Raw genomic sequence first — 20,887 nt, 5'->3', positions numbered from 1 at the left:
TTTCTGTATGTGAAGCTGCAACCAACTTCAGAAACCAAGATCGGGTCTATGTTGGTGAATGGGTTTAAATTTCACTGTATGTGGCACTTACCCCATCTTTACAGATGTAATAAGCCAACCCCTGTTTGAATAATGCCTTGGTCAGTGTTCTTTGTTTATGTTTGTGCCTGATTTGGTTTCCCTGCAATGTGAATGGGACAGCCATTGGCAAATGAGTCTTGCTGAGCCTCCCACACTTTGACAGAGATGTTAGTGTTGTTTCTGGGAGGAAGGCCTGAACCATTGTGCCTCATTTTTGGTGATGACATGTCATGCAATTCGTGGGACAAGAATCTTTTTCATTCAATGAACACAATTTTCCTCCAGCAATTCTGCCTTTCCTCCTGAAAGGCTTTGACTCTTGCAGGGGTACAATTAAGTTCTCACCAACATCTCCACCAGTTTTTCATTTTTGCGGTGTGAAGCTAGAGTGTGTGAAAGCAGTTCATTCTTGTGGGGTCAGTGTGTGGAAGGCTGGTTATTTGTCCAGTCAATGTTCCCACATGATTTGCTCTTTCTAGAATTTGATAAACTGGAATGCTATCCATTTTCTCTCCACCCCCACCCCACCCTGCCTCGCCTGTGCCCTCCCCCCAATCCCTATTGCATCCTGGCCTGGCTGTTCAATTCTAAAGGCAATTGTAGTGCCCCTAACAGCTGTCCCAGTTAAGATCAGATCAACATATCACATAGACCATTGATTGGATTTGGCATCTTCCTAGTCCGTGTGGTCAACTGACCCATTTGGAGAGCTGCCCATTTAATTTGCATATATGTGAATAGTATTTTTTCTTCTTGCGTTTCCATGCTTAGTGAAAATGTTTTCTTTTAAACTCCATGTCTTCAGAAGACAATCCCTCACTCCAATAATTAGAATAAAGAGAGCTTGGAATACTTGCTTCATGAGCACAGGACATACCAGGATGGTGGAGTTAAGAAGTTTCCATTTTTACAACAAGTGGTATTGGAGAGCAATACTTTAGTGTGTCTCTTTTTTCACAGCTAAATGCAAGTGTCAACTCATTCCAACGAAAATTCGTGAATGAAATTAGACGTTGTGAAGTGATGGAGAGAATTCTTCGTAAGTGCGCATATATACTTGTGTGAAAATGATCAATACAGATTATTTTGTGTGTAAAATAGTGAACATCGTGGAGAGGTGATCCTGTAAAGACTCTCCTAAATCTGTACTCTACTCAAGTAGACAGCATGTGAAAAACAGTGACAAATCAAATCCCCAGATTTGTGAACATTTTCACACTATTTTAAATAATCCTTCTCTGCACCCACCTCCCTCCCCCTGCTCCCTACCCTAAATATATTGCTAATCTTGGGATGGCATGAGACTCACGTGGAACAGAAATGCTAGTATAGACCTGTTGGGCCTGTTTCTGTTCTGTAAGTCCTATCTAATTTTATGAAGTCTATTTGAAATTAATTTCTCTGTATTGAAGCCAAGTTTTAAAAAATTAAAGGCATGATTGGATAACTCTGTCAGGCTGTAAGTTTTACTGTGAATTTGATATTAACGAACCTATTAATCTATTAGTATGAAATTCCTTCATCCAATTTCAGGAAAAAGAAATTAAGTGAAAATCCTTCATTTCAGCTGTGCTGAGGGTAAGGTTTGACTCAGTCCCATGTCCCATGCAGTCAGCTTGCAAACACGACTGACATTGCAGATAGTCATCACTGCAAGGTATCTCCATAGATTTCAGCATCTGAGTTGACTTGGCTTAGTTTGTCTCATTTTTACTTGAGTCAAAATTGAGAGTTTGTGGGCAGCATTTACTACTTTCCCTGGAGGAGAGTTCGGAAGCTTTTTAAGTGGGGTGGGGGGGGCATCATTTGATTGGGTGGCAGGGTTCGAGTCAGGTACCCTGTCATTTCCACCTGATTAAGCCCAGCATGGGAAGGCTCACAGACTTCCAGTCTGGATCCCTTGGTGAGCCTGGACCTCTCCCTGGGTGTTTTACAGGCAGCATTCACCACACCCAGTGTCACTGCCAGCAATGGAGAGCTGCTGGCCTCTGACTGACCAGCAACCTTCAGCGTGCAGGATTTCCAAGCCCTGGGGTCCTGACTCCTGGTCAGTTAAGTGCCTGATGGCCACTTAATTTTGCCGGGTCTTTGACAACAGAGATGACGCGGGACCCCTGTTGGTTTTCCAACTGGTGGGTGTGACCCCAGTCACCCAGATTAAATTCTGCCTGGAATCCTACTCAATGATCCAAGCGCACAACCTAGGACTGGAGTTTTGTTTTATGGGAAGTACTGTCCTTCCAATGAGATCTTAAATCCTAAAACCTATGGATGTTATCTGAAAAAGAACACTGACATCTCTGGGTGCCCTGCCTGACATTTCTCCCTCAACCTAATTTTATTCCTTATTTGAAAAGGGAGATGAAACAAGTCCAGGGACTATAGATAAGTTAGTTTAACATTGGTGATAGGAAAGATAACCTATGCTCAAAGATGCAATAGAAACACGTAGATGCTAAAAATATATGGAATAGTCAACATTGTTTCAAAAGGGCAGCTTATGCTTGACTAACCTTATTCATTTATTTGAGGAAATAACAAACAATAGACAAGAGTAATCCAGTAGATATAAAATACTTGGGTTTTCAATAGGCCTTCAATAAGGTACCGTTTAGTAGACTCATGACTAAGGTCAAAGCATGTGGAGTTAGAGGATAAGTAGCAGAATGGATAGCAAGCTGGTTACAAAATTGAAAACGGATTTGGAAATAAAGATAGTTGCTCCGACTGACTGAAATTGACAAGTAGTGTTGCATGGGGATTGGTGCTGACACCACCGTTCTCCACCAATCGCATGAGCAATTTGGTCTCAGGACTCAGAATTGCAATTTGGAAATTTGCAAATGACACCAAATTTGGGAGTACATTAAGTAGAGAATGACTGACAAAATACAAAGTGACACTAATAATTTTACAGAATGGGTGTGTACATGGCAAATTAATTTCAGTGTAAGTAAGTGTGGGCTGGCGTATTTAGGTGCAGAGATATAAGGAGACCTCCAAGCACAATGAGAGCCCATATGGGATAGAGAAGCAGAGAGGTCTAGGGTACGCACACTATTAAAAGCAATGCAAGTTAATAAGGCAAAAAAATGCAAACAAAGCACTGAAGTTCATTCTAGAGGAATAAAATTGACAAGCAGAGTGGTTATAAAACTGGGCCAAATATTACAGAATGAATATAGAGGCACTTGCAAAAATGCAAAAAAAGATTCATGAAGATGAAACCAGAACTGAGAGGTTATAACTGTGAGTAAGGACGGAAAAGCTGGGGCTCTTTTCTTTAAAAGAGGCTGAGGGATGAACCAATGGAGGTTTTAAAATTATAAAGGGGCTTGACAGGGTCGTTGTAGCGTAGATGTTACCTCTTGAGGGAGTCCAAGATTAGTGGCCATTAAGGCAAGACACTCGCCAATAAATCCAATTAGGAATTCAGGAAAATCATCTTTACCCAGAGACCGGCTTTAGGGTGAAGCTTGCACCATATGGGATAGTTGAATAGAATAGCATTGATGCATTTAAGGGGAAGCTGAGAAAAGCACATGAGGGAGAAAGGGGCATGCTGATAAGGGTACATGAAGGAGGGAGGAGGCCGCTGTAAAGCATAAACTCCACACAGACCAGTTGAACCGAATGGCCTGTTCTGTGCTGCCTATTCTGTTTGAAAGCAGAACCATGAAAAACAAACTGATCTCACAGCTGACAGCCTGCAGTTCTAGAATGACTGTTAGATTCACCAACCATCATTGCACTTTAAAACAAATTCTCTGAGAAGTACTATGTGATGCTTTGACATTTGGTGTAAAAATAAGATATCCCTTAACCCAAAATAAGCTGTCCCAATTTGATTAGATGCAAGAAAAATATGGGAATTAGAAACTAGGGCAGATTGAAACAGGAGATGTAAAAAGTAAGAACCAAGTATATTACAGTAAGAGAGAAACGCTTTAATCCATGGCTGAATGGAGGGGCTAGATTAAATCTGTAACAAAAGAAAATCTTTTATCATTTAGAATTAGAGAATCCTAGAATAGTTACAGTCCAGGAGTAGACCATTCAGCCTGCCATGACTGTGCTGGTTCTCTGTAAGAGCAAATTAGTTAGCCTCAAACCCTGGCCTTGCCCTGGTGATGATCCAATTCTCCTTTAAAAGTCATAACTAAATCCACCTCCACCACATACTCAACCAGTGCATTCAAAACTCTAACCATTTGTTGTGTTTAAAAAAAAACCCACAATTTTCCTCATGTCACCATTAGTTCTTTTGCTATTCATCTTCCATCTTTTCCACACTCTTTCTAATCCTTCTTAAACTGCAGTGCCTAGAATACTCCAGTTGAGGCCAAGCCAGTATTTTGTAAAGTTTCACCATGATCTCCTTGCTTTTGTAATCTGTGTCTCTATGAACCCCAGGAAGCTGTGACCTTTTTAACCACTTTCTCAGCCTAGCCTGCCCTGCCAGCTTCATTGACTTGTGCACACATTTCCCCAGGTCTGTCTGTTCCTGTACCCTTTTCCAATTTTACCTTATATTTTATATTGTCTCTCCTCATCCTTCCTACCAAAATGTATGAATTCGTACTTCTCTGCATGTCTGCCCATTCCACCAGCCTGCCTATGTCACAGTTCACAACATTTCCAAGTTTCCTGTCATCTCCAAATTTTAAGATTTGATTTTGTGAAGCCAAGTCTAGGTCATTAATATATGTCAAGAAAGGCAGTGGTCTTAGTACTGTACCAACCCCTAGGAAACCCCACTGTATATCTTTCTCCAAGCTGAAAAACTACTATTTTCACCACCACTCTCTGTTTCCTGGCACTCAGCCAGCTTTGTATCCATGCTGCCACTGTCCCTTTTTATTGGGTTTCAACTTTGCTGGCCAACCTGTGATTTGGCACTTTATCAAATATCTTGTGGAAGTCCATGTGCGTTATTAACAGCATATCCTTCTCAACCTCCTCTGGTATCTCAATCAGGTTAGTTAAGCACCATCTGTGCTGGCTTCCCTTAATTAATCCACACTTATTGATGTAACTGTTAATCTTGTCCCATATTATCATCTCTTAAAAAAACTTTCCCACCAGCGAGGTGAAACTGACTGGCCTGTAGCTGTTGTTTATCCTTCCACTATTTTTCGAATAAGGATACCAGCCTTCCAAACTCAAGGCCACTACCATCTAATAATGGGAGCACTATCACCTAGAAGTTCCCCTCCAAGTCACTCACCATCCCGATTTGGAAATATATTACCGTTCCTTCACTGTCACTGGGTCAAAATCCTGGGACTCCCTCCCTAACAGCACTGTGGGTGTACCTACAACACATGGACTGCAGTGGTTCAAGAAGGCAGCTCACCACCACCTTCTCAAAGTTAACTAAGGATGGGCAATAAATGCTGGCCTAGCCAGCGAAGCCCACATCCCATGAATAAATATTTTTTTAAATTAATATTTTCAGTTCTCCAATCCTCTGGCACTACCCCTGTATCTAAGGAGGATTGGAAGATTATGGCCAGTGCCTCTGCAATCTCCTCCTACTTGTCTTAGGGGAGACAGTGGCAATGTGGTTATGTCACTGGGCTAGTAATCCAGATACCTAGGCTAATGCTCTGGGGACATGGGTTCAAATCCCACCACGGCAGCTGGTGGAATTTAAATTCAATTCATAAATCTGAAATATAAAGCTCATCTCAGTAATGATGTAAAATCCCATCTGGTTTCCTGCCTGTGGGACAGGAAATACCTGGTCTGGCCTACGTGTGAATCCAGACCCATGGCAATGCGGTTGACCCTTAACTGCCCTCTGAAATAGCCTAGCAAGCCACTCAGTTCAAGGGCAATTAGGAATGTACAACGAATGCTGGCCTTGTCAGTGTTGCTTACATCCCATGAAAAAATAAGGAAGTATCCTTGGATACATCTCATCTGGTCCTGGTGATTTATCAACTTTTAAGTGCAGCCGCCTTTCTAACATCTCCTCTCTTTATTAACTTTAGCCCATCCAGTGCCACCAGGGCTTTAGCAGAATCATCTTCCTTGGCAATATAGATGCCGAGTACTCATTTTGGTACCCCAGCCTTGCCCTCTGCCTCTATGGCCAGAATTTTTAGGATGGCAGAGTTTTCCTACCTGCCATCCGAAGGGTCAAGGGAGAACACATCCCCACCGATACTGCCTGGCCCCGTAGCCACCTAATGCTGCAACAAGCCTTAATTGACCAGAAGTGGGACTACCACCCCTCACTCACTCACTCACTCACTCAGGAGGGAGGGAGGGAGCCCTGGAGAGACCAAGGGGAGGGAGGATCTGCAGGGACTGTATCTTCTTCCTCACCACCCCCACCTCCTTTTTCTGCTTTATCTTAATCTCTACCTCTTTTGTCATCAGGGAGCTTTGGCTATGCTTGTGCTATGTTTCCACCTCATGAGAATATACCTCAACTGTACCCAAGCTATCTCATTCAACAACTGCCCGTTGTTCTATTACAGCTTTTCCTGTCAGTCTTTGATTCCTCTTTACCCGGGCCAGATCTGTGTTCTTGTACTGAAATTGGTCCACCTCCAACTAGGTACTTTTACTCTGGATTGCTCCTTGTCCTTTTCTATAGGTAACCTAAACCGTGAGACCATGGTTCCAGAAATGTGTTTTTTTAAACTAAACTTTGATCCACTTGACTCAGCTCATTCCACAGGACACATTCAGCAATGCTTCCTTCCTCGTTGTGCCAGAAACATACTGAGGTAGAAAATTCTTCAGAAAACACTTCAGAAATGGTTCCCCCCCTCTCTGCCTTTTACACTATACTATCCCTATTTATATTATAATAATTAAAATCCCCCTTTATCACTGCTCTGTAGTTTTGCACCTCTCTGTAATTTCCCTGTAGTTGTTGGTCTACAGAATTCACCCAATAGAAATGGGATGTCTGTTGTTTCGTCACAGAATCCTTACAGTGCAGAAGGAGACCATTCGGCCCATCAAGTCTGCACTGGCTCTCTGAAAAAACATTCTACCTCGTAGCACTCCCCTGTCTTATCCCCGTAACCCTGCACATTCTTTCTCTTCAAGTAGCAATCCAATTCCCTTTTGAATACATTGATCAAACTTGCCTCCATCACCCTTTTCAGTAAGTTTGTTCCAGACTCCAAACACCCTCTGGGTGAAAAAATTTTCACCGCATCACTGTTACTCCTTTTGCCAATTACTTTGAATCTGTGCCCTCTAGTTCTTAATGCTTTTTTGAGTGGGAACAGTTTCTCACTATTTATTCTGTCCATATCCCTCAGGATCTTGAATACTTTGAATAAGTCTCCTCTCAGCTTTCTTTTCTGCAAGGAAAACAGTCTCAACCTCTTCAAACTATCCTCATAGCTACAGTTCTTTATCCCTGGAATCATTTTTGTGAATCTCCTCTGTACTCTATCCAATGTCTTCACATCCTTCCTCAAGTATGGCACCTAGAACTGGACTGGATGAGGCCTAACTAGTGTCTTATACAAGTTCAACATGACCTTTTTACTCTTGCACTTAATGTTCCTATTAATAAAACCTAAGATATATGTTTTATTAACTGCTCTCTCAACATGCTCTGCCATCAATGACTTATGTACATATATACTGAGTTCCCTCTCTTCCTGCACCTCCTTTAGAGTTTCTCCCTTTATTTTGTACTGTCTCTCCATATTCTTCCTGCCAAAATGAATAATTTTTAACTCTAGCCAAATAGATTCTGACATTGACCTATGCAGGAATCCACTCTCCAGTCATATCCTCCTTATTCGGTACTGGCACCACTCCTCCTTGCCTGCCTTCCCCATCTTTCCTGAACACCTTGTAGCCAGGAATTTTTAGTTCCCCTTCCTGCCCTTTATTGAAACAAGTTCCCCTTATCACCTCAGCATCACATTCAAATGTGGTTATCTATTCCTGCAGCTCACTAATTAATTTATTTAACACAATTCGTCCATTAATGTAGTAAAAAACAGTAAACAGAAATAAAAGTCAAGTCAAATAAAAAAAACAATGAAAAGTTACATGGATAGAAAGTCTAAGAAGAATTGGGAAAGCAAAATAATCTATAAAAGGCCAATAAAAAGGTTTTCTTAGGGAATATTAGTTAATACAGGGCTAGGGCTGAAAGGGGATGTAGCAGACCCTGATTTAAAGTGCCTTATGGCACAGATAATGGTACATAGAATTAAGAACATTGTTGCCTTTTAGACACAGATTCCTGACGGTTAAACATTGTGGAAATTCAAGTAAGTTTCTTGCATGGATTATTTTGGAATGTATAGCACAGATGATTCAGTCCAACTGGTCAATGCTGGTGTTTGTACTTCACATGAGCCTCATCCCACCCTAACTACTGCACTCCATCCTTCACCGGCCCCATACCTCTATTCCCTTTCCCTCCTGCATGCAGCAAACCTCCCCTTAAATACATCAATGTTCCATGTGGCTGTGAGTTTTGTGTTCCCAAGTCTCTGTATTAAGAAATTCCTCCTAAGTTCTTTCTTGCTGATTATTCTATATTTATGCCCCTTGTTTCTTATTCACCCATGTGAAGAAACTGTTTCTTCACGTCTATCTGAGGAACTCTTGTGTAATTTTCTGATCTTTATTGGGTCATTTCTTCACCTTCTATTTCCTGAGGAAAGAATCTCAATTTGCTTAATCTTTCCTGACAGTTGCATCCTTTCAATTCTGGTAACATCCTTGTAATTTTCTTCTGCATTTTTCCAGTGTTTCAATATCTTTTTTGTAATATGGAAACCAAAACTGCACACCGTATGCCAAGTGTGGTTTAACCAATGTTGCATATAAATTTTCCCTGCTTTGCTATCCCATTCCTCCAAAAATGAACCGCAATTCTTCGTCTGAAATTGTTATTGTCTTATGAACTCATGTTGCTACTCTTAGGTAGTTGTGGAAAATGTTTTCCAGATCTCTCTGCTCCTCTAACCAATTTAATTTCTTAATTTCCAAGAAATGCCAACAAGTGATCTCCTTCCTCCTACCAAAATGAACCATCTCACACATCTGTATATTGAATTTAATTTGTGAAGTTAGTTATGACTGGATGGGAGGAGTGTGTGAATTATCAAGCCCCACTACCCCACAGGCCTACCATTAATTTAAATGTTTAATTTTCTCACCAAAATGGCGCATTGTGTATCTATACCTCTGGTACCCAGAAGAAAAGAGACTCTGACCAGGCTTCTTTCAAAAACCCAATGATTAATTTATATTTAAAACAAAACTTATTTTAACCAGTTGTAAGTGCTGTTTAACAGTTTCCATTTTCTGTTGGACTGAGAAATTACCCTCATCTCTTACACTCTGTACACTCTACACTGTAACCATCTTTTAACTCTTTCTGATGACTGGCCTCTTATTTCACATCCTGCCATGAGTCTCCTGTGTGGCACCTTATTGAGCGTCTTCTGATTGTCCATGTATATCACATCCACTATATTATCCTTGTCTGCTTTTTCTGTTATTTTGTCAAAGCATTCAGTAAGGTTGGTTAAATATGAATCCTCCTTTAAGAAATCCATGTGGGATTTTCTTAAACTCTTGAACTGAAGATATGTAGTTCTCCCCACCTCACACCTACCCCAGAACAAGATGTTGAGTGAACATCATGGATGCTTTGCAATAATGGCTGCACATGATCTTGTCTTACCAAAGTGAGAATTCTAAAATTCCTGATTGTGCTTATTGATATTGTTTGGATTTAGATTTGCTGCAGTCAGTGCATTAGCCGTCACTTGTTCTTTATTTTTTTAACCTTATATTAACTTGGATTTGTAGGATTTCTGGAGACTGAAATAGAAAGGGATGAGATTGCTGTCCAAGATGATGAAGAGAATCCCCAGGCCCCTCTTCCAAAAGATATGATTGACCTGGAGGTAAGGCAGGAAATCCTGTAGAGTCCAAATTATCATTGCATGTTCAACCTAGGGGATATAGTGGGTAGAATTTTCTATGCCTGCTGGTGGCAGGCATGTTCAGAGGTGTGAGTGGACAAGAAGGCCAGAACTCAGTTTCATGACATTGTGAAACCAGTTCACGATTGTCTGCTTAGCCCGTCAATGGCGTGCTACGTTTCCTGCCATTGGATGTCGGGAATCTCATTGTAATACATCTGCATATCATTATAAGGCCAGCCTACCGGAATCAATCAAACCGCCCCCCCCCCCCCCCCCCCCCCCCAACCAACTGGATCGTCAGCCCACACCTTGTTTCACAACAGCATGTATAAGGTGTGCGCTTGGCGGGATGCACTTTGAGGAGAACCCAGAGGTGAGTGCACAGTAACATTGTGTAGTGTTCTTGAGGGTAGCCTGTTTGACTTCAGGGTTGAGGTGCTTTTGGAGGGGGTGGGGGGGTGCGGTGTGAGAAGGGCTGCCCTGTGGTTGAGACATGTTGGAGGTGGAGCAAGGGTTGGCCTGCGGTTTAAGGTAGTGCACAAGCACGTGGCGGGGGAGGGAAGTGGCCACGCGTTGGAGAAACCTTGTATAAAGTGAGCATTGCTCTGCAGCTGAGACAGTTCAGATGCAACCACGTTGACATGCGTGGAGTTGGACCTCTAGCTTATCTACCTACTCGAGCAACTCAGAGGCATGCAAGTACCACCAAGTGCTCCAGAGCTTTTCACCCCTTGGGCACAGGCTGCAAGCTAATGAGTGGACTGCAGAACAATTGGATGACTGGGCACGTTGTACAATTTCCTTGCGAAAGCTGGCCATGGATCAGTCACTGATGGAGGTTCTCACGGCCCCTTGCAATGTCATCATTCAGGTTTGGACCAGTCTCCCCCATGGTTCAAGCTAACAGTGCAGCCTTGCAGTGCGGGTTAGGAGAATGCCTGTGCCTGAGCTGAGAGCACTGCAGGCAGTCCAGTGGGAAAAGCTGCCACCAATCGGTCAGGTGGAGCAGGGCGGATGTGGGTGAGGTTTCAGGCAGCCAGGCAGTGCACTAAACTCAGGCTATCCAAGTGGTGGCCAGCACTCTCTGGCCATCAGACTTGACCAAGTGAGGTTTCTAGTGTACCCAAGCTAAACCATATGTGTCTCTCTTTCATCCTGCAGGAGCATAACATCAGGAGCATGAAGCCTGATGAACTAGCTGTTTCCTTGTGGTGTACAGAAAGCGAAGACAACAGAGAAGAGTGTCTGAGGCGTCTGGTTGTGCAGAGGGAGAAGCAGCATCCTCAGGAAGAAGGGACGGCTGGGGCTCCTGCACATGCTGCTGAAGAGCCACAGCAAGTCATCGCTGGTCAATTCCCAGCTAGACCCAGGGTCAATAGACACCACTTTACATTCCTGTAGGTGACCGAGACTGTGTGTGTCTAGGGAACTGGTCAGTAACATCTCCCAGCTGCTGCAGGATTTGGCGCCGGGGCACATGGGGGGGCGTCCACTGCCAGTGGCTGTGCAAGTGACCGTGGTGCTCAATTTTTATGCCAGTGGTTCCTTTCAGGGCTCCAGAGGTGACCTCTGTGGGATACCACAAGCATCCGCCCACAAATCCATCCATAAGGTCACGGATGCCATCTTTGTGAGGGCACGCAACTTTGTGTATTTTGCCCAGGGCCATAAGAGCCAGGAAGCAAGAGTGATTGGATTTGCCCAGATTTCGGGTTTCCCACAGGTGCAGGGTGCCATCGACTGCACTCATGTGACACTCAGATCTCCGTCACAACAAAAGGTTAACTATGTCAACCGCAAGGGCTTCCATTTGCTAATGCGCAACCACCACAAACGCATCCTGTGGGACTGCACACGGATTCCAGGGAGTCTCCACGACACCTACACCTACATTATCGGTCGGTGTCAGTCAACACCTATATTCACAGATCCCGGACGTCTTCCAGGGCCCACAGGGGTTGCAGGATTAGCTCCTTGGAGACAAGGGCTACCCGCAGAGGACGTGGCTGATGACACCCGTGCAGCAGCCTCAGACTGCAGCCGAGCAAAGATATAACGAGATCGTGCTGCAACTCGCAACTTAACGGAGGAGACCATTGGGATGCTGAAAATGAGGTTCTGGTGCTTGGACTGGTTTTGTGGAGCCCTGCAATATAGTCCACAGAGGTTATCACACATCACCATCGTCTGCTGTGTCCTGTGCAGCACCAGGTTGTAAGGGGGAGAGGAGCTGGCTGAGGAGGAGATGGAAGTCTCCTCGGATGAGGATGACATCAATGGTGATGAGGGTGAGGAGGTCCTCGAGGGCGACAATGATGGCGATGAGGCCCTTGCACTGGCCAGGTGAGAAGGATGCAGTCGGGAGGCCTTCGTAGCTGCTAGATTTGTGGGGGATGATGATGACATGCAGTGAGGAGACACCATAGATTCTCACATTTCATCTGTGAACGTTTGACTCCAGTCTGGCTTATGGCAGCACATATATCCTCCCTGAGAATGCTCCTGTCATGGAGATGTAGTGGAAGCCCTAACTGTTGCTCGATTCCAGGAGGATAATGACGACATGCAGTGAGGACACTCCATAGATCTTCACATATCCTCTGAGAATGTCTGACTCCTGTCTGGCCCAGGGTAGCTCAATTGCACTCTGTGATCAAGGTCATATCATAGAGACGCAGCCATGAAACTCTAGAAGCATTTGATCCTTTGTCTGCCTTCAGCACCTGAGCCCTTCAGGAGCACAGGGTCACCGGTCACAGATACTGAAGAGTTGGGGGCCAGCCCCACCTTAAAGGCAAGAGCACACACACAGAATGACCTAACTCGGTGAAGCCTGCCCACAACATTCTGGCAGCAATGACAAGCACCATCGAGGTGCAGCCATCACATCTGTCCAGGGAGTGAGAGGCTGGACTATCAATTTGGTCTGAAGCCTGCACAAAGCCACAGGAAGAAGCCCTGGACTGAGACACCTGCCTTTATCTTGTGCTGAAAGGTTTCACGTTTGAGAGGCAAGAACACTGCTCATCAGAACAAGGAGCCAAAGGCAGGGAGACATTGAGAGTTTATTTACAATAGCGATCATTATGGACAAGTGATTAACACCGTTGTTCAGGCTGTACAATATTTTGTTAATTTAGTTTAACTGTTTTAACTCAAAAGAGTTACATCTTCTTAACTTTCCTAACCCTGCCGCTACGTCTTGGTGTTTTCCGGATGTCCACAGCAGAGGTAAAGGCTGACCTTGACAGGTTTCCTCTGGAGGGCCAAGACCTGGAGGGCCCTGGCCTGCTTTTGGGGTCCTTCTGTGTGGCAGTGGCAGCCTCCTCAAGCTCTAGAGCTGGAACTGCTGGGGCCTCAGAAAAAGGGGATTTGGATAGGCTGTGCACTCCCGGGGTCATCTGGGTGGATTGCCCCAGGGTGTGCACTTGCTGACCCTTCTCCCTATGGGTGCCCAAGGACCTCATTGTTGACTCCTTGATGAGAAGGGGAAGCTGGAGTGAGAGTGAGCTGCACCGCACCCCTCTCGCATACACACTGTAGGAGACCAACTATGGTGCCAGCAATGGAGCTCAGCCGGGCAGGAGCGATGTCCTAGACCTAGGTCTCCATGGTGGCCGCCATCCTACCAGTGTCAACCTTGGTGCGTTGGCATGTCTGTGCTTTCACCTCAGCCTGAAGGCGGATGGACTGTTCCATTATGCCTTGCAATCTAAGGAGTGAGGTGGTCATCCCTTCCTGATGTCCCTGAGCTTGCCTTTGCAGCTCCAGCAACTATGACATGACCCGAGTCAAGAGGCTCATCATCTGACTAAGGCTCAGCAAATTTCTGGCTTCCAGCAGTCCTCCGATTGCCAGAAACTTGGGAAGTCCCTGCCGCTGCCTGCTGTAGATCAGAAAGTGTGATGTGTTCATCAGATTGTGATCCTGAGGCTACTCCAAAGCTAGGTACCACCGAGGCATGTCTCTGTGCACCGCCGGAGGGTGTGGGTGAGCGCTGTGATGTGACTTCAAGGAGCTTTCTTTGATACTTGAGTCGAGGACCTGGGTTGAGATAATTAGTGCATGGCCTGTGAAACAGAACGCATCATTCATGATATGGTTGTCTGATGGATGTTACACTGCTGGATCCTCATGGCTGAGCACCACTGACCTCACCATCAGCACAAGAATAGTCCAGACCCTCGCCAGCCAGCTGGATGACTCTATTTTCAAAGTCCGTGTGGACCTTTATTTCAGACATTCCACCACCAGTCTGCAACCTCTCCCTCTTGTTTTGTGCCAGCTTCTCCTGCATCAACACAGATGGAGAAAGTGTAAGCAGGATGTCCGTCAGGCCAGACGATATGTATGCCTAGCATGTGCGGGTGGTGAGTAGTGCCATGGACAGGATGAGGACAATGAAAGTGTATGTGAGAGAGAGTGTGGTCATGTCCCTTGAAATGGCAGTGAGTGAGGGTGCTGTGGATGTCTGATGGGATTTTGAGTGTTGAGAAGAGTGACATACCCTGGCGAATGGAGATCATTTGTCCTCTTGTGGCACTGGGTTGCTGTCCTCTTTTACAGGGTGTTGGTGCTGACCACCACCGCCAGATTGGTGATGCAGCTGCCCTTCCTGTAGCCAGAGCGGGTATGCAGGCCTCCACACGTTCAAAAGGCGCTCAAGGGACGTGTAACTAAACCGGGGCTGCAGTCTTTTTGCCTTGCTGGGCCATCCTACCTCCCCTGCAGCAGTTCTGGGTTGGAATCATTGAGAGGCGTGCGTGCTGGCTTTAAGTATGGTGTGTGGTGAGGTGATAGCATGGCAGGCGAATGAGAGCCTACCTGCCATTGAGGTGTTGTGTTTCCTGGGAATGCATAATTAGTGCGGTGGGTTTGAGATGCTGTGACGTGAGAATCCGCCATTGTGGCATGTGGGCAAAATGTCAATCTCCCCTCCCACGACAGCACTTCACGCCAATTTGGGACAATTCCGCCCGGTGACTCCTGGATTCAAATATAGAGTGATGAAATGAAGCCCCCTCTTGGCTGGCTGGAAGCGTTATATGTAAGACAAGTTAGGGTTGACACAATCTAGGTCCCAGCTGGTGCAGGCTCGGCATTTAACTGTGCGGAATAGGGTATAATAGCAGCCCCACTCAGGATGGTGCTGGATGGCTGTAATGGGGTGCGGAGAAGCTAACCGAAATGTGGGCGTGGTCTTCTTGGGAGGTGGGCCATGGCTAACATGCATCATGGGAGCATTACTCGTATTCTGTCTGTGTCCTCAGTGCTCACATTGTGCGACAGTGGAACTCCATTCTTAAGCATCGATGTGCCTTCATCTTGGCAATGAGCCTGATGTGATCTTTTGCTTTGAATCTTTGCCACTAATGATATGCTGTAATTCCAAGTCTTGTGGCTCTGATTTATGTTCCAGAACCAATGTGATCTCCTGGTTTAGTCTTGACTGTCTAAGGAATTTTCCAGTTTCTACCCCAGCCCCAGATGACCCGGGGAAGACTTTTCCCGTCGGCGAGCGGGGTCAGGGCCCACTCGCCAACGTGTAAAATGATGCGCGGTGACGCCAGGCGGGCATCATTTAGATTTTCAGTTCGGTGGGCACTGTCAAAAGCCTATTAAGGCCCTTAAAATTATTAAAGCTGTTAAGAAAGCTGCTCGTCCAACCTTAAGGTGGGTAGGCGAAGAGCTCAGGTCGCCATTGTGTTTTTCATGAAACCTCATCCACGGGCGGGAGGAGGTTTCATGAAGTGTTTTAAAATGTAATAAAAATGTATACTTTTATTCTTTGACATGTCCCAGCTCATGTGATAGCGACATATGAGAGGACATGTTTTAAAAGTGTTACAAACCTTCATTTCAAACTTTAGCACTGATACCAACCTCCTGAGGCACCTCCTGTGCCTCGGAGATCTCTGCATTTGTTTGCGCACATGCGGGAACGAGCGCAGTGAACCTCTTGGGGAATCTCCACCACCCCCCCCTTCACCTCCACCCCATCCGCACAGGGACCGCTCAGTGCTTCTGGGTGTGTATCACGCTGGGCAGGCCTTAATTGGCCCGCCCATGTAAGATGGCAGTGCGTACCTGATCGGGGGCGCCGATTGGCTTCTCACGCGCTCCTGCCCACCCCCTGCACAACTCCCCAATGGGGAAATTTCTCACCCTGGATTTTTATCTGGTTTTTTGCCTCTTCCAGGAGATTACATGGCTGTGGTTGGGGAGTGTAGATGAATGTCCACAACTGTGTGGGACAGACTAGATGGACCAGTAGATGTTTTTTTTGTCTGGCATTTTCATACCCTTGTATGACAAGAGGAGCTTTATTATTGTGAGTTTTACTCAAGTTCAGCTCTAAGAGAGGCTACTCTAAAGACCCAACCCAAATACCAGTCTGGTGGGTGTCTGGAATTCTTATATCAGCCTGTATTTGCTGTATCTGTCACGGTGCAAAGTTCATTGCATCTAAATAAACAAAATCTCAGGCTGATGCAGCAAGTCCATATGGAAAAAAAAGATAGGTTAATGTTTGGGTCAAAGCTTGCCTGTTACAATTTAAGCTCCTCACCCAGTATTATTAACCTATGTTCACAGTAAAGAGACAGTTTCATAAAGTGATTCTTGATCCCTTGAACTAAAACTTGCAGCCCTATGCATGCCATCAACAAGACAACATGTATATGACTAACAGAGTTACCCTTTACCATAATCCACTGTAACTTCAGTCTCACTCATCTTTGGAATTCTCTAGCCCAGAGGACTGTGAAGGTACAGTCGCTGAGTACATTCAAAAGACAGATCAATAATTTCTAGATATTAAAGATATCAAGGGGTACGAGGATAGTGCGGGCAAAATGTCTTTTGAGGTAGAAGATCAGCTATGATCTGGCTGAATGGCAGAGCAGGCTCGAGGTGTCAAATGTTCTACTGCTCCTCCTATTCCTACATTTCACTGAGACAAACATCCTTCGAAAGACGCTTGAACTAGAAACCAAGAATAGGCAGGCGGGGGGGGAAAACAGTCAACAAAACAAGCAGGATGTTGAACTATATAACAAAAAATATATAAAATTCAGGGAAGTAAAGATCAAATGCTAGAGTTCTGATCATATTGCTCCTTAAATATTGCACCCAGTTCTGATTAGCAAGAATTGAAGGATACGTTGAAGTGTTGTAGGCAGTTCAGAAAAGAGATGGATAATTCCCGTTGCCGTAAGTTTGAATATTGAGAAAAGATTGAAAAGTTTGGGATTGTCGGCCAGGAAAGGAGGATTATGAGGTTATCTCATTGTAGAATGTAGGGTGTTTAAGGATATAGAAGTTAACCTGGAACATTACTTTGAATTAAACTGTAAGAGTAGGATAGGGGTCACAGTTCAAACTAGAGAAGGTACTTTAGGACTAGTATAATTGATTCACAGAGTAATTGATGTGTAAGATAAATTTAAAAATGGAATAGGGAAGACAATCATTCGACAACTGGAAACTATAAGTGAAGGATGTTAGGATATCTTTGGATGGGTGAATGAATAAACTGTTCAATAGTTAGTGGCATTCTGTGCAAGTCAAGTATTGTGGAACTACTTGCTACATGTTTTCCACCTCTGTGCAATTAAAGATCTTTCCCATCCCCCTTTGAAGTGTCTGCTTGAAGAGGCCATGACATCTTTTCAGGTGCGACATTCCATGTTCTCTCAGGACAGGTCTGTCAGTATAGTCCACATAGGAATTTTCCAGAAAATGGTCACTTTGCATTAACAGCCACCTTTTGCTCAGTGTTCTTGCTTGTACTTCTTTAAAGTACAGAAGTCTTCCTTAAGAATTTCAAAATGCCTGTAAATAATTTGGTTACAGGTCTGTAGTTCCCCGTTTACTCTCTCTCTCTCTCTCTCTCTCCCTTAACTAGTGGGGTTACATTTGCTACTTTCTAATCTGCAGGAATCGCTCCAGAAACTATTCAATTTTGGAAGATGACAACCAATGCATCCAGTATCTCTACAGCCACCTCCTTCAACACTCTGGGTTGATTGTAAATCATCAGGTCCAGGGGATTTATCAACTTTTAGTCCCATTAATTTCTCCAGTACTACTTTTACTAATACTAATTTCTGTTAGTTCCCTATTCTCTCTAATCCCTTGATTCTCTCATATTCCTGGGAGGTTTCTATATCTTCCTCCATGAAGTCCAATGCAAAGTATTTGTCTAGTTTCTTTGCCATTTACTTATTCCCCATTATAAATTCTCCTGTCTTTGCCTGTAGTGGGCCCATGTGTCTTTGCTAATCTTTTCCTATTCACATACCTGTAGAAGCTTTTACAGTTTTTTTTATGTTTCTCGCTAGTTTACTTCCATATTCTCTTTCTTTATCAGTTTCTTGGTCCTCCTTTGCTGAATTCTAAAATGCTCCCAACCATCAGCCTTGCTAATTTTTTTTTGACAACTCTACAAGACTCTTCCTCTGATCAAATAGAATTTTTAACTTGTTCCCCATGGTTGGATCCACCTATGTTGCTGGATTTTTGTACCTCCAAGGAATGTAATTTTTTTGTAAACCATGTATTAATTCTTTAAATACTAGCCATTGTCTGCCTGCTGTCATACTTTTTAATGAAGTTTGTCAATGTATCACAGTCAATTTGCCTCTTGTACCTCGGTAGTTGCCTTAGTTTAGATTTAAGATCCTAGTTTCGGATTGAACTACACCGCTTTCAAACTTAATGTAACATTCTATCATATTATGATTGCTCTTCCCTAGAGGCTCCTTTAAAAGGAGATTATTAATTAGCCCTTCCTCATTACACAATACTAGTTCCAAAATAAGCTGTTCTCTAGTTGGTTCCTCAACAAACTGTTCTAGAAAACCATCTTGTATACATTCCAGGAATTTGTCCTCCCCAGCATCAGTGCTAATCAGGTTTGTCCAGTTTAAACATTGATTGAAGTCCCTCATTATTGCTGAAAAAAGAGACTTTTTTTTGTTGAAGCTTTTCATCTTGCACTCATCAGGACAATTAATAAAATACCTATGTTCTGGGAAACATTATGCTTATACTGTATGAGAAGAGAACAATGCTTGGCAGTTAACTGTCAGTCACCATTCTCCATGGCAATGCCTCTACCAATCAGAGTCCACTTGCCAACCCATCAGTACTCTCTTCTCATGCAGTATATGTTGTTTCCCCTGACATTGGTATTTTCTTGCAAGTTATCCTGAAGAGTGCAAGACAAAAAGCTTCAACAAAAAAATCCTTTTTTTTTCAGCAGTGCTCAAGTTCTGTACCATCAAAATGATTATATGATTACTGTATTATCCTTGTTACATGTACCTCCTAATTTTCCGATTTATACTGTGCCCTACATTGCCAATGCTGTTCATTGGCCTACAACCAACGTTTCCTGCCCCTAGATGTTTCTTATCTCTGTCTAAACTGATTCTACATCTTGATCTTCCAATCAAAGATCCCCTCTCACTAATGTACTGATGTCCTCTTTTATTAGCAGTGCAACGTGTCCATAATGACAATTAGATTGTATCTGTTTAATTCCATTTGTGCCATCAATTCATCTACCTTGTTGCAAATGCTGTGTGTATTCTGATAGAATGCCTTTAATTTGTCTTTTTATTATTTTCACAACCTCTAGCCTTATCTGCTGGCACATCTCAAGTTTGTACTCTGTCTCTTTCTGCCACACTCAGGTTATCAATTCTCTTATTGCTACCTTGCTCTCTTGTTTTGTCCTTTCTTTTGAATTTATCGCATCTGCCCTCACCCCCCACTATTTAGTTTAAAGTCTCCTCCACCGCCCTACTTATATGACTTTCCAGAACACTGGTCCCAGCACAGTTCACGTGAAGATTGTCCCAACGATACAGCACCTGCTTTCCCCAGCACTGGAGTCAGTTCCCCATGAATTGAAACCCAGTTCTTCCAGACCAATCTTTGAGCCAGGCATTTAACTCTCTAATCTTACTTACTCTACTCCAGTTCGCTCGTGGATCAGGTAATAATCCAGACATTATTACCGTTGAGGATCTGTGTTTTAATTTGGCCCCTAGCTGCTCATTCTCTCAAGCAGAATCTCTTTCCTAGTCCTACCTATGATGTTGGTACCTGTATGGACCATGACAACTGGATCCCCCCTGTCCTACTGCAAGTTGCTCTTCAGCCCAGTGCAGATGTCCTGAACCTTGGCACTGGGCAGGCAGCAAGCCATCTGGATTCTTGCTCTCAGTTGCAGAGAATTGTGCTAATCCCGCTGCCTATACTGTTCCCTACCACCACTATAATCCTATTAAGCCCCCCCACAAACTCCTTGCCTCCGCCCACTTGAAAGACTTCCTGTACCATGGTACCACATTGTCAAGGTCAGTTCGTTCATCATCCTGCAACCTCAGCTTTCATCCATAAAGGCTGCAAAAACCTCAAATCTAATGGATGATTGCAAGGGCTGAGACTCCTCCCCACCTATATTTTGAGTTCACATACATACTGCACTCACAGTCGCACCTTTCTGTCTCTGACCATGGATCAAATCAGATCAGTCTATCCTAAGTGTCTGCAGCTCGGCCTCCAGCTTCATGACTCTGAGCCTCAGTTCTTTCAGCTGTAGACGTGTTTGCCTTGGATCACGCAGGTGTCCACAAGTTCCCACATTCTGCAGCCACCGCACATCACCTACTCTGCCATCATTATAGCATTTAATTAGGAAATAATTTTACTGATTAAATTTTAATTAATATTTCTAATCCTGCCTGTACTTATATTCTTATTAGTCAATAAATCTTCTTACCCTGATTGAAATTCCCTTATTAAAATAAATAGGAAATACTCACCAGCCAATCTAATAAGCTTTAATATTATTTGTTAACCTT

At 44.0% G+C, this 20,887-nt stretch overlaps 1 protein-coding gene across 2 annotated transcripts in view; it reads left to right on the top strand.

Annotated features, from left to right (window-relative positions):
• LOC121293100 (V-type proton ATPase 116 kDa subunit a-like) overlaps positions 1 to 20,887 on the top strand; it is a 107,499-nt gene that overhangs the window by 21,950 nt on the left and 64,662 nt on the right. For both annotated transcript variants that reach the window (XM_041215731.1, XM_041215730.1), the window contains 2 exons: positions 1,042 to 1,120; positions 9,895 to 9,992. In XM_041215731.1, coding sequence (XP_041071665.1) covers positions 1,105 to 1,120; positions 9,895 to 9,992 — 114 coding nt within the window. In that variant the 5' untranslated portion in view covers positions 1,042 to 1,104. The remainder of the gene's footprint in view (positions 1 to 1,041; positions 1,121 to 9,894; positions 9,993 to 20,887) is intronic.

Source organism: Carcharodon carcharias, chromosome 21 (assembly GCF_017639515.1).
Source record: "Carcharodon carcharias isolate sCarCar2 chromosome 21, sCarCar2.pri, whole genome shotgun sequence".
Lineage (NCBI taxonomy): Eukaryota > Metazoa > Chordata > Chondrichthyes > Lamniformes > Lamnidae > Carcharodon > Carcharodon carcharias.
This window is presented reverse-complemented; position numbering and strand designations above follow the sequence as displayed.